This window comes from Heloderma suspectum, chromosome 4 (assembly GCF_057233095.1).
Source record: "Heloderma suspectum isolate Gila_16-S chromosome 4, 16-S_ref, whole genome shotgun sequence".
In the NCBI taxonomy this organism is placed as follows: domain Eukaryota; kingdom Metazoa; phylum Chordata; class Lepidosauria; order Squamata; family Helodermatidae; genus Heloderma; species Heloderma suspectum.
Genome location: NC_139461.1, coordinates 235,150,707 through 235,165,275, shown reverse-complemented (window position 1 = coordinate 235,165,275; position 14,569 = coordinate 235,150,707). Strand labels below are relative to the sequence as shown.

Below are 14,569 nucleotides of genomic sequence, written 5' to 3'. Positions count from 1 at the left end.
ACATACTATCACCAAAAAAAAATCTCTGCTGACGACCGACCAAAAAGGCGTGAAGCAGCTAAACTGCAAAGTCATGGTGGCGCTGCAGCTACACCAACCGGGAGGGAGCGGAAAAGGAGGAGGCGTCAACTGGCAGGTTCTTCGCCTTCGGATCAGTTCTCTCGCGAGATTCTGGAAGGTATAAAACCAGATGGGGGCACTATCTCAAGGGCTGCCTCTTCTTGTTCCTTGCTGTCGGTGGTGGAGCTTTTGTAGAGTCGCTTAATTTATCCTTAGGTAAGCGCCCTCGGATGCGTGTTTGGGCAAGGATTAGGGATGGTGCTGGCTTCGTTTGTACGCTGGGCGGGTTCGGTTCATTTGCTGTAGTAAAAATATTTCCCTGCAAAAAGTGACATGCCCTTGCAATACTGTTTCCCGTTAATATTTTAGGTTTCCTGTGCATTCCTAAATGTTTTGTGGGTGGCTTTTTAATGGGGGGAAGTGCAGGCGAGTGTGCGTGCGTGCGCGCATGCATATAGTTCCTTGGTGCTTAATGCTTCTGCAAGCGGAGGGTGGGCTGAGCTTCCTGGCATACCAGATCTAGGAGTTTGCCCGTTAAGAGTTTTGAATGTTTTTGTCTCGGTTGCCTCGTGTCTTGCTTGGCTGCGGGCGGAGGAAAGATCCCAATTAAAACCTCCTGAAGGTCGTAAGTCTTGCCTTCAGGGTGCGATCGACGCTGGTTTATTAAGCTCAATTGCCCTTCCAAGAGCTTCGCATTCCTCGTGGCGAATGCTGAGGTTGGCTCGTGGCTGGGTCCGCTGGAGGGTTCAGTGGGCTGTTAAACGCGGTAAGCGTTAAGACGCGTCTTTTCTTGGTGGCGACAAAGAGGTGTCGAGATGTTCTAGCCCGAAATTAGGAGTGAGGTTAGGAGGGGTGCGCTGGTACCTTCGCTGTTTAAAGCTATATTGTTTTACACAGGGTGATTTGAGTTAAAAGTAACGCTGTAGGCCTTGGCTCGCTTTCTAGGGAAAGGCCTAGTGAACTTAATGGAATTGAATGGCGAGATGTCTCGCACGCTGTGTGGGAGCTTTGAGATGAGGTTTCAGTTCCACACAATTATGCAATGGAAAGTTAAGGCTACAATCCCATACACACTTGCGAAGGAGTAACTCCCATTGAGTTCAATGGGACTTGCATCTGCGTCGGCATGTATAGGATTGCACTGTAAGTCACTTACTAAAATCAACAGTTATTTAAGCAAGGGTGTTCTTTGTTTTGATTTTTTTAGCATAATAGGGTTCAGAAACTGTTCTCTGGAATTCTGCTGTGATCACCTATTTTCAGGTATAGGAGGCAAGGGGGTTGTGGAAATGCTTACATTGGAGGGCTGTTTTTTTTTAAAAAAACAAAAACCTGCTCATCCTACATAAGCTCCTATAAAGTTATTGCTAATAAATTAGGATCTGCTGTTAATTCATTGCAACATGGAACATCTGAAATGCTGCATATGCCTCACCTTGTTAAGCTTAAGATAACTTTTAAAATGGCTGTAGCAATAACACTGCTGCACTAGAGCCAAGCTGCATTATGAACATGACAAAAGATGAAGAACTAAATCCACCAAAAAGTTATACTTGATGCTGTTAATTTTGTTCTTTCTATTAGTGCAGTTTATTCTTCATGATATCTATTGCAATAAAACAAAATGGAAGCTTTTACCTGTAACTGAGCATTCCTCAATATCACTAGTACAGTTTGATTAGGGGTGTATGAATGGGGAGGGGGGTTGCTTCTGGTCTGATGGGACAGTAGAACTATTGAAGCCTCTAAATGCAACTTTAAAAATACTGGCTTCATGTTGATAAATGTAACTTGGAAGTGCTTATCAGTGGTAGATCTGTACCCCTTGGCTCTCATTGGATCTTCAAAGTTGTGCTAAGGTACTATGCGTACTCAGTTGTAGCTGAAGATTTCAACATGCTTTTGTTAAGATTTAGGGAGCTAAACTATTAACTAAGGGCACAATCCTATGCAAGTTTAGACAGAAAAAAGTCCTACAACTCCCAGCATGCCCCAGCCAGCATGACTAATTGGTTCCCCCTCTGTGCTAATTGGTTCCCCCTCTGTGGTTGGCAGGCGAGCTTAAAAAAGCTAGCAATCTTCTAACAAGCTCCAATTTTCTTCAGCTTCTTTCAGAATGTCATCAGGAAAGGCTTACATCGGGAAACCAGCCCCAGACTTCCAGGCTACAGCTGTAATGCCTGATGGACAATTCAAAGATATCAAACTCTCTAACTACAGAGGTAAGTCCAATAAAACATACTGGAACTGTGGAGGTGAGGTATTAACATTATTCCATAAAATCCTAATTTCTATGACTCTTTGTTTCTGAAAGGTCTGTGTCAAGGGTAAGAAAACCATTTTGCAAGTGAAATCTCTGGTAACTTGTTTCCATTTTATCGTATGAATGGCCTGTAGCAAAATGTAACAAATTCAAAGGCACAAAACAGTGGCCTAAAACTGATTGGCTCAGACCAATTTTTCACTCCTAGAAAGCTGACAGTCTACAAAGCCAGTATTATGGTATTGCAAACAAATTCCTGGAGGTTACTATTCCCACCTGCCTGTAGAAATCTATATTGGTAATTAGTGGCTTAGAAGAACCAACCTCCCTGTCTGGTTACCTAGAGAAGATGTCTGTTTGCCATGAACAATTAGTATTGATTTACAAGCCTGGTCTATTTAATGAATGCAAATCAAAGATATAGCTGTTAACTATTGCAGTTACATTGAAGTCTGTTCTGTCTAGTTAACAGGAATAAGCAAATGCTACAGGTGTGTTCGAGCATGCAAGAAGGAAGGAGTCTTGGAAATAAGGAGGGTCTCCCTCTAGTCATTCCTAGTTTAGTCAGTGTCCTAACTTCTGACAAAGCTGTTGTCTGCTCCATGCTTTAACATCCATTGGCTTGGGGGACAGTTTGCTTGCACGCTGCCTAGCAGCCTTCCCCAACCTAGTGTCCTCCAGATGTTTTGGAGTGCAACTCCCATAATCGGCCATGCTGGCTAGGAATTATGGGAGTTGCAGTCCAGCACATCTGGAAGGCACTGGGCTGGGGAAAGCTGCTGTGTAGCATCCAGGAGGGAACGTACCTTCCCTCACTGCCCTATAATCACGGACACCACAATCAGGCCTTGATCCCTTCAACTTTTCAAAATGCAACTGGTCTCCTTTACATATGCTCACATGTGTGTCTCTTTCCCTTCAGCTCTCTCCACACCTTTATATTTTTGGCTCCTCCTTGCTCCAGTCTTCTCCATTCCACTTGGCAGCTTCAGTACGAAGCACCTCTGATCAACCCATACATTACCACTTTGTTGGCAGCTTTAGTGGGCTAAGCAAGGAAGAGGAGCACAGTGCCAAATGTTAGGTGACAAGGCACCTCTCTGTTCCTCTTTGTTCATCCCATTGAAGCTTGCAGAAGACCACAGCAATAAAGTATAGTCTGTACACCAAGATGCTCACTACTGAAATACGGAGGGGAATGCAGCAAATGGCTTCCTGGAGGATCTTCTGGGCAGTGTGGAAGCAGGAGAGATGTTCCCAAGGTGTAGTGGGACTGATGGCCCATGGTCTGCATCAGGCCTGGCCCGTTCCCTATCAGTGAAATAGCCAAAGTCTCTGGCACTATTTATTTTGGAAGACTTCTGTCTCAGCTTTCCACTTTAAAAACAATGACATGGCTAACAACACAAATCCAAGCACAACATAAACCATACAAAAAACACTTTACATATTCTAGTTAAGTTATTTTAAATGTAGATAAGCAGATTAAATCTGAAGTAACTAAAATAAATGTTTGCAGGAATTAAAGTCTTTAGCCAGGGGTGGAAGGACAATGAAGAAACTAGACGCATCTCTTGGGCCAGGGAGGTCTGCAACCTTTGGCGCAGCCATGGGGAATTGTGCAATTCCCCCCAGAAGACCAAAAGAGCCTTCCCAAATGAACTCAATGGATGGACAGAATTTCACAGGAGGCCATAGTACTTGAGGTGATCCTGGCCTTAAATAGTTCAGTGCTTCAAAGCTGATCACCAGCCCCTTGAATTGTGCTTGGAAACAGATAAGTAGGCAGTGCACCGGATGTGCCAAAGGAGCATTGGCTTCCTTGGTGTTCAGGCCCATATGGTTGCAAGTGGCTACAGATGCATAGCAGTATCGCGGCTGCTTAAGGAGCACCCAACTCTATGTGCTGATGGCATTTGGTAGACCCAGTCATAGTACTTATGTGGTGTCCTTAGCTGAGCCATATGTCAGTCTGGCAGTAACTATGACTTTCCTTTGCATCTGCTGTTTTGTATATTTGGGGATTGACTGGAGGAGAGAAATAGAATGCCATAAAGCAAGTGCCATTGATGTTTGGATTCAGGAATTTTTGAGTTGGTGAAATCTCATTGAAAGGGCTTTAATATGGTTGTAGAAGGAACCTCTTTATGCAAGACACTAATTCATTAATCTTTTCTAGGCAAATATGTTGTGTTGTTCTTCTATCCACTTGACTTCACCTTTGTCTGCCCCACTGAGATCATTGCATTCAGTGACCGGTCTGATGAGTTTAGGAAAATCAACTGTGAAGTGATTGGTGCTTCTGTTGATTCTCACTTCTGCCATCTTGCCTGGTAAGAACATTTGGGCTGCAGGATTACAGCCTAAGGTGTAAGCCTTTTACATGGGTGGAAGGAGCTGCTGCCAACAAGAGATCACATCAGCTCTTGCCTTAATCATAACCCAGCCTCAAGCTTGTATGCAAGGGGGATGAAACACTGCTGCTGCTTACAAATGCACTCTTACTACTGTTGATAGAAGGGAAGGGAGTAACCAGTTAAACCAGTTGTTGGATATTTGTCCTTTATAATCTTGCCCCATGTGGAACCTTAAGTATAGATTCCAAGTTCCTGAAGTCAAGTAGCTTGGGCTGTAGCCTTGGACCTGATAGAGCAGTTTCTCCATGGTCCTGTCTCATTGTTGCTCTTGTAATGCCAGTAAGAAGGAACCACCTGGGTTTATGCAGCTTATTTATTTTATATAATGTATGAATGAAGCATCTCTGCCAAATAGGTCCCCAAGGCAATATATAAACTATATCAAACAATATTAACCACTGCCACTTGGCCTACAGGGGGTGCTACCCCATCCAGAGCAGGTTGTATTCCCACTCCTGGGTTGGCTTGTCTGCTGACCAACCAGACTTCAACTTGTCTGAATTGAGCCCTAGTTTGTTCACCTGCATCCAGTCACTCACAGACACCCATTCAGGATTTCCATGGCTTCCTTGGCATCAGTTGAAAAAGACAGAGCTGGGTACCATAAGTATAATGATGAGACCCAGCCCCAAGAATCTGGATGACCTCCATCAACATCATGTAAAGAGAACAGGGGACAGAACAAAGCCCTGAGGAACCCCATAGGGCAGCCTTATCCAACATGGCATCCTCCAGGTGTATTGGGACTGCAAAGCTCATAATTCCCAGCCAGCATGGCCATTGGAATTATGGGAGTTGTGGTCCGAACACATCTGGAGGGTGCCAGATTGGGGAAGGTTGCCATACACCAGTGTGCCAAGCAGTAGTCCCCCAGCACTACCTTCTGGGAGCATTCAGCCAAGTAGGACCACCGTTGCAAAATGGTGCCCCTGAATCCCAATAGTAGCCAAGTACTCTAGAAGGATATCATGGCCAGTTGTACCAAATGCTGCTGACAGGTTCAGCAGAACAAAGAGGGATCATAGAATCGTAGGGTTGGAAGGGGCCTACAAGACCATCGAATCCAACCCCCTGCTCAATGCAGGAATCCAAGTCAGAGCATCCCTGACAGATGGCTGTCCAGCCTCATCTTGAACGCCTCCAGTGTGGGAGAGCCCACCACCTCCCTAGGGAATTGGTTCCATTGTCATATTGCTCTAACAGTCAGGAAGCTTTTCCTGATGTTCAGCCAGAATCTGGCTTCCTTTAATTTGAGCCCATTATTCCACGTCCTGCACTATGGGATGATGGAGAAGAGATCCTGGCCTTCCTCTCTGGGACAACCTTTCAAGTACTCGAAGAGTGCTATCATATCTCCCCTCAGTCTTCTCTTCTCAAGGCTAAACATGCCCAGTTCTTTCAGTCTCTCTTCATAGGGCTTTGTTTCCAGTCCCCTCATTATCTTTGTTGCCCTCTTCTGACCCCCCTCCAGCTTGTCTGCATCCTTCTTCAAGTGCAGTGCCCGGAACTGGACACAGTACTCCAGATGAGGCCTAATCAGTGCTGAGTAGAGGGGGACTAGTACTTCCTGGGATTTGGAAGCTATGCTTCTATGAATGCAGCCCAAAATAGCATTGGCCTTTTTTGCAGCCACATCACATTGTTGACTCATATTCAGCTTGTGATCGACAACAATTCCAAGATCCTTCTCGCTTGTAGTGTTGTTGAGCCACGTATCCCCCATCTTGTAACTGTGCATTTGGTTTCTTTTTCCTAGGTGCAGAACGTGGCATTGATCCCTCTTAAATGTCATTCTGTTTTCTGCCCAGTGCTCCATTCTATCAAGATCACTTTGAATTTTGTTTGTCTTCCAGAGTATTAGCTATCCCACCCAATTTTGTGTCATCTGCACATTTGATCAGCATTCACTACACCACCTCCTCCAGGTCATTAATAAAAATGTTGAAGAGCACTGGGCCCAGGACTGAGCACTGCAGTACCCTGCTCGTTACCTCTCACCAGTTTGAGAAGATCCCATTGATAAGCACTCCTTGAGTCCGATTCTGTAGCCAACTGTGGATCCACTGGATCGTTGTTTCATCTAGCCCACTTTGAGCTAGTTTGCTCATCAGGATATCATGGGGCACTTTGTCGAGAGCTTTGCTGAAGTCGAGGTATATAATGTCCACAGCATTCCCACAGTCCACAAGGGAGGTTACTTGATCAAAAAATGAGATCAGATTAGTCTGGCAGGATTTGTTCTTGACAAATCCATGTTGGCCTCAAGTAATCACTGCATTGTTTTCAAGGTGCTTCCAGATGGATTGCTTTATGATCTGCTCCAGAATTTTCCCAGGGACTGATGTCAGACTGACTGGTCTGTAGTTCCCAGGTTCCTCCTTTTTACCCTTTTTGAAGATAGGGACAACGTTAGCCCTCCTCCAGTCATCTGGCACTTCACCCGTCCTCCCTGATTTCTCAAAGAGAATAGACAGTGGTTCTGAGAGTTCTTCTGCCAGTTCCTTTATTACTCTAGGGTGCAGTTCATCTGGCCCTGGAGATTTGAACTTATTCAAAGTAATTAGGTGTTCCTTGACCACATGCCTATCGATCTCAAGCTGCAATCCTGCCCCATCAGGGATGTACTCTCCCTGTCCAGTTCCTGGCATAGGCTATCAACCAAGGCTTTTTCCATCCTGAAACCAGGCCTGATGTCAAATTGGGAAGGATCCCAATTAACAACTTTATCCAGGGAACTCTGGAGTTGCAACACCACCATGCACCCTAGGACCTTGCTTTAAAAGGGAGATTATAAACTAGCCAATAATTACCTTGGCTGGTGGAAGCCAACAAAGGCTTTTTAGAAAAGGTCTTACCACTGCTTGTTTTAGAGCAGCAGCACACAGCTTGTGTTCCACACAGGCCTTCCAAGGCTTTAACTGTGACTCCACATGGGTGCCTTGAACCCCCCTTTGCCAAATTCCCTCCCACAACAATCCCCAAATAGATTGCTCTTTACTTGCTAGTAGTAGTAGTGAGAAAGGAGCAACCTGTATCAGGATCACTGAGGCATACATGGAGAGTATGTGCGTGCGTGGAACTTCAGGCAGCGTGACATGCAGCTCTTGGGGGGGCCAAAAAGGCTGTGTGCCCCCTTTTTTAGAGGATAGGGACATATTCCTCTTTCAAGGAGTCATTGACTACCTCCACCATCCAGTCACCCACTTCCCAGCAACTTTTACCAGTTAGGATGGATACAGATCCAAAATGTGGGTTGGCCTCATTCCTCCAGACAACTTGTCCACGTCCTCAGGCTGGAAAAACTGAAATTCATCCATCAAAATTGGGTGAGCAGCTGTCTCAATCATATCACCAGAATCTTTTCTCAGTGTGGAGTCCGTTGGAATGAAAAAGTGATTTTTATCAGTGAAATATATTACAAATTTGTCAGTGGGCTTTTGAAGGCTCCTCCTCACTGCCCTGGAATCTAGAATATAATAATGCCTTAACCACCCAATAGTTCTGCTAGATGACACTGTACTGTCACAGTGGAGGCAGAGGAGACTTATTCACTGCCTTTACCACCACAGAATAGGGTCTAACATGAGCCCTAATGTGTGTATGATTGAATTAGGCCTGTGTTTTCCCCCACCTTGCTCTTGTTGTGTGCCTAGGCATTTCGTTGCCCAAAGCTCCTCAGAAAACCTAGGAGCCAGTGTTCTGCACCCAGTCAAATGATGCATAAGAATAATAGTTTCTGCCACCCAAGCCATCTCTCCATTCTACTGATCAACCAGGGTTTTGACAGGATTACCGGCTCTACTGGCTGGGAAATCCTCCAGTGCACTTAGGAATATTTCAGGTTCTCTTAATCTCTGAGGGGGGTCAATTTAATGGGTTCTCCCCCTACTCCCCACAGAGTTTAAAAGATCCAACAAATCTAAACCCCATTAGGTAATGATATGTCCAGGATGACAAGGTACTTCTGAACCCCTCTACCCTCAGATCACTTTCATTCTGACTAGCCAAAACCAGATCAGGGGACCGTGGTTGTCATGAATTCCTTAGATGCTGCTAATGAGGGGGCCTCAGTGTGGGTGTTGAAATTCTGCAATGCGATTATTTGGGGGAATCAACACCGCCTTTACCAGCTCAGGCAAGGGGACAGTTGGGCAGCAGGGCGTGTGGTACACCAGCAGAATCCATATCATGTCTCACTGCCTAGTTGCACACTTGCATTTTGCAAAGTGCCAGGGTACCTCAGTATGAGGATGGATTTATCATGAAATGTTACCTTAATTTGAAACAAGGTTAACAAAATAAAGGCAACAAAAAGAATGTGCATAATAAATCACAATCACTAAAGAAACAAAGGAATTCACTAATTATAAATCTAAGTAGCTCAGTTTCTAATGAAAGTAAAAATTCAAGTTCTACAAGATAAGATAGCTGTGACTCCACCTTCCCACCCACTTGATCTTGCCTGCTGATACACTTGAAAACTTGGTGAGCACAGCTGGGGAAAATTGACCCCCCCACACACCCATCTTCAGTCACATCTGCCAGAGCAGCATCATTCGTCCAGGATCAAATCCTGGATCTCAGAGTTGTTTGTAGTTACTGTACTACTTGCTACTATTGTAAGACTGGGCCTCTGGGAACCTCCTTCCACACACTCCAGTAACATAAACTGAGACTTGGTAAGCAGTGACGAATTCCAAGCTAGTGCTTGAAGCTAGATAGGGTAGTCTTTGGTTACTGCCCCTACTTCAATCGAAAGGCCACTGAATAACTTCTGTGTAACTACAAATTTTGGGGGAAATCTTCTGCGTTGGTATATTGTGCTGAAATTGAAACTAATTGTACAAACAAAAGGACAAGGATATTCCAGAATGTTGAAGTGGCTCTTCTTGAAATCCTAAAACACTAGACTGTTAATTATTAAGTGTGTCTCCTCTTGTTACAGGGTAAACACCCCTAAAAAGCAGGGAGGGCTAGGCAGCATGCGCATTCCTTTGGTGTCGGACACAAACCGTGCAATTGCTAAAGAATATGGAGTGCTAAAAGAAGATGAAGGCATTTCTTACAGGTAAGAGACTGCAGCAGTGACCTAAGGACTTACGCTCTACAGAGCATTACATAATGCCTTTGACTTTTTGAAAAAGCTAACCTGGAGGGGGAGAGGCCATGGAGAATAACAAGGTAGCACAAGTTCAAGACAGCATGGATGAACACTTGCCCTGTTACTACTTCTTTGTTTGTCTTACTAATACATTAAAGGAGCAATCCTATGGCCGCTAGTCAGCGGCTAGACGGCCATAGGATATCTGGTTTTCCAGGAACTGACCTCTCCCCTGCCCTTCCATGCTGCCTTGGAGGCAGCGTGGAATGGCCCCGTGTTCCACACTCGCAAGAGGAGCACAGAACAGCCAAAACTATGTGTTGTCTGGCAGCCTTCTCCCCCACTTCACCTTCCCACGGTTAGACAGCCAAAACCAGCTGTCTAGCCGCAAATGCAGGGCAGGAGAAGCATGGAGGGAACGATCCCCTCTGTGCTTTTCCTGCCCTGCATGGGGTAGGCCGTTGCCTCCGCGTTTGGAGGTGGCCTCCTATCTCCATAGGATTGCACCCTAAGAGACAGGAACCTTAGATTCATGCATGCCTTTTTACTGGAGAGAGGAAAGGAAATGTGTGAATTCACCAGGTTACTCTGCCTGGCATCTTCCAAAACCCTCTACCTGTATCTGAGTTGACAGAAGAATACAGCAAGAACTTGGGGAGATGCTAGCTAAAGGTAAGCCTGGTATTGCACAAATTAATACATTGCTTTCTGCCTGGGCAAGGGCATGCATTTTCCAAAGGTTCAATCCCCTCTCATACCAGATCAGTCTTAGCTACTATGCTACACTTAACTATGAATCAGGACGTCCCTAGATCAGATCTCACCTCTGCCATGAACTCACACTTGATGACTCTAAACTAGCCACTCAGTCTCAGTTCCCCATTTGAAATATGAGTGAAGCTGGTATCTTGTGCAAGGTTCTCATCAGGAGTTTGCCTTCTCGCAGAGGGAGTCCAGAAAAACTAGTTTGGGGACACAAAGGGGTGGCAAACCACTACTGGGGGAGCAAGGGTTTTGCTATGTACTCATTACAAAAATACTGCAGGTGAAAGATGGGGAGTGAGTAAGGAGCAAGGAATATTTTGGGAGAGCGCTCACTACTCAGTCATCCCTGCCTTCTAGCTTGAATTCTGATCTTGAATTACACATTCACTGCAAAATCTTAATTTTGGTACCAGTTGGAGCTTAAACTCTTCCTTCAAAATAAGGCCAGTGATTTAGTCAATTGTAATTAAGTCCTGAACATGCAAGCTAGAGGTGTGTTGGGGTGTGAATGGTGAAGAGGACGCACACCATTAGGGAACGTTCTGTAACTTTCTGGTAGAAATCACAAATGACACTTCACACACAACTTAATTGACTTTTAGAATACAAGTTGTTCACCATCTACAGAGGACTGGTATTGGTGTTACCAGAAGGACTTAAATGGTGTTAAAACCTGGTATTGAATGCCAGCTTGTAGTCTTAGAGTTGCATATTCTCTTAGAATATGTTTAAATGTTTTTGTTCATAACTTGTTCTGTTTCTCTTTAAGGGGCCTCTTTATTGTTGATGATAAGGGGATCTTGCGCCAGATCACAATCAATGATCTCCCTGTTGGCCGCTCAGTTGATGAAACACTCCGGCTAGTTCAGGCTTTTCAATTTACGGACAAACATGGAGAAGGTAAGATCGTTGTAGTTCATACTTGGCTGGCTTATGTTAGAATAGTTTTCTTCAGGGAAAGGAAAGCTTTGGTTAACCGTAGAAGCTCTTAAAATAGTTCTGGTATCTCTTGTTTACAAAACAGGAAACTATATATTTTCCAGAATGGTTTAAAAATGCATAAATGTAAGACTGTAGTTCTCTACACTGCTCCATAGATAAAATGCAGTTCCTAGGTACAATGTTTGTTGCACTTCAGTAGCTAAGAAATGTTCAGGTAAGGCTGAAGTAAGCTTGATTTTCAGTGGCTCTTGCTATTTGCTCTTAACCTTGCCTTATAGAAATTAGTAAGACGGTGAAGGGGCAGAACTTGTTCCACTGAAAAATGTAGTCATTGGAGGCAAGAGGGCAAGTTTAATCCCAAAAGCAATAGTATTTTGGAATATATATATATATATATATATATATATATATATATTTACAGTCTCCCAAATAACCAGGTAGCTGCTATTCGTGCCTCTGGGAGAAATCCGCAAGTGTGGCATTGAGGGGTGGAGGAGTTATGGGGAAAATCTTGGCACCCCTATTAGTTGCTCATCGTCCCTGTGGGGTCCTTGGCACTGTCAATGTGGCTTTATACAGAGCACACAGGAAGTTTGTGCCCTCTCAGGGTATCCTGCAATGTATGGGTCCCTCCCCCCCCCCACACCACTCAAAGTCATAATGACAGGCATTTTGCTAGTAATACATAAGCCAGATCTAAACTGTTCCCAAGAGGTGGGGTTAATCAGAATGGGATATGCTTAATTCTCTTCCACTTACCATTGGTGCAGCAGTATAAGTAGCTTTACCCTGTCACCATCATCCATTTGGCAAGAGCTAGGGCTATGTGGAGAAGGTCTCTGCCCTACTATACTTGCAGCAGTATTGGAGCTGAGCTTGGACTCCTGATGAAACAAGAATGGGGCTAGAAGGCCTTTCTTCAACAGAAGGAGAACCCCCTTTTTCCCCTGCAGCATGGCCTGGCTTCCTTTCCTATTCACACAAATCCTGGACTGGAGAAAGAAATGTGCCTTCTTCACCTTGGCCTTTCGTTGAGTCAAAGAAGCAGAACTGTGCTAGCAAGGTGTTACCATCCCCATGTGTGACTGCACTCTCAGTTTAGATTGCACAACTCAATTTCACGTAAACATCAAAATGTTCCCTTTGTGCTAGAAGTGGAGCAAGACGGAATGGGTGCTAGTCTGGCATTAAGCAGCCAGGGGTGCAACCAATATGTTGCCTATTCTTTCCTTCCTCAAGCATTCCTCACATTCCTAGGTCTATATTACCTAAGGAGGTGGTGGGCTCTCCCACACTGGAGGCATTCAAGACGAGGCTGGACAGCCATCTGTCAGGGATGCTCTGACTTGGATTCCTGCATTGAGCGAGGAGTTGGACTCAATGGCCTTGTAGGCCTCTTCCAACCCTACTATTCTATGATTCCACTCTTCCTGCTTCTTTGTTCAGCCTCCCAATTTGCCCTTTCACCATAATTCTTTCATACTTCCTCTTTCCTGGAGGCAATCCAGGCACAGAGCAACAGATTGGTATGCTGTGCTGATATTCAGCCATCTAGTGTTGCCAGAAACAGCGTCCTAACTGTGAAAGCATCCCAGTTACAGTCAAACAGATGAAATATTGGTTAATTTATTGTGTACTTATCCAAGACACCTTTTAGGAAGTCTAGCTATGAACATAAACATAATGTCTTTTCATGTTTTGATCAGCCTCTATTCCTGACTAAATAAGACATAACATTATTATTTCAGTGTGTCCTGCTGGCTGGCAACCAGGAACCGATACGATCAAGCCTGATGTTAAGCAAAGTAAAGAGTACTTCTCCAAGCAGAAATAAAAATCCTGTGTGTCATGTTTTGAACAACAAATGTATTCTGTAACCTGTATAAGAGTAAAAGCAGAACTGTATTTGCCATTCTCTTATTTAAAGAATAGCCATATTGTGAGCCAATTGGTTTGTGGCTGCAATTCATAAGCTATTTATTCTGGATTGGTCCAGTTGACTTTAGTAGGATGGCTCTGGAGTAAATGGATTATGGATTGAAACCTACTAGCAATAGCTATGTGTTGACCAATTACATGTCCTGTTGATCTGACCCAGGATAGAGAATCTACTCCTTATGCTCATGTGAATAACTTAAGGACCAGTGTCAGTAAGTGATTGGCTCAGTGATGCATGTATCACGGATGTTTGTTCTGATATTTTGTACTGTCATTAAACTTGTGCAAAGAAAAAAAATGGAAAGAGTGTGGGTCAAGTAGATTGGGTGTTTTCAAATGGGAGAAACATGCAACAGCTCTTCTGAAACAGCTATATTCCTGAAGGGGTCTAAGCTGCAGTACATTTTCTTACCAGGGGAGGGAGGTAGCACTTCATAGCAGAGTGTGTGACAGGTTTCTCAACATGTACAGAACTGAAACCTCTCCACCGCTTGCTGCCTAGACCTGGCTCAATCCTGTTGCTTCCCTCTTCTAGCCATATAGCAAATGCCATAGCCTTCAACCTAATGACTCAGGGATGTAGAACAGTATACAAAACGTGAGCTTCAGGCCTGACGTCATCCTCTGATCTCAGTCCTTTGGATAGTCCTAACAGCCCTCCTATCAATAGTGGTCTTCTGTCCATCCTTCCTCCTACTGTGTCTATTTTGTGCAGTAATTGCCTGCAGTGACTGGAGTATTCTCATTTAGACTCAATGTTTCAGCAAAGGCAGTAGGTATGGGTAGGGATCAAAATTTCCTTCCCGGAAGTATGAGGATAACAAAAGACATTGTACACATAACACCTTAGTGGCATAGTTCCTGTACCTGCCCAAGCACAGGATACAAAAAGCAGCCCAAAGTACTTGATTGCCTCGATGCGCCACTCTTACTTTATTACCCTGGCCTCAGCTGCAAGCAAAGCAACCTTAGGAACTTCAGTATTCCAGCATGGTGCTCAGGGAAATGTGGTTACTATCTCGAAATCCAATCAGGGCTGCTGTGGATGAAATGCTATGGCGGAAGCAGGTATTTAAAATGGAG

At 44.5% G+C, this 14,569-nt stretch overlaps 1 protein-coding gene across 1 annotated transcript; it reads left to right on the top strand.

The window, feature by feature from the left end:
- The first annotated feature begins 208 nt into the window (after positions 1–208).
- Positions 209–13,784, top strand: PRDX1 (peroxiredoxin 1). The gene is made up of 6 exons (XM_084852726.1): positions 209–276; positions 2,166–2,282; positions 4,503–4,656; positions 9,686–9,808; positions 11,376–11,506; positions 13,297–13,784. Exons 2-6 carry the CDS (start codon positions 2,177–2,179, stop codon positions 13,380–13,382), a joined length of 600 nt encoding a protein of 199 aa, XP_084708852.1. The 5' UTR covers positions 209–276; positions 2,166–2,176; the 3' UTR covers positions 13,383–13,784.
- Positions 13,785–14,569: the final 785 nt, after the last annotated feature.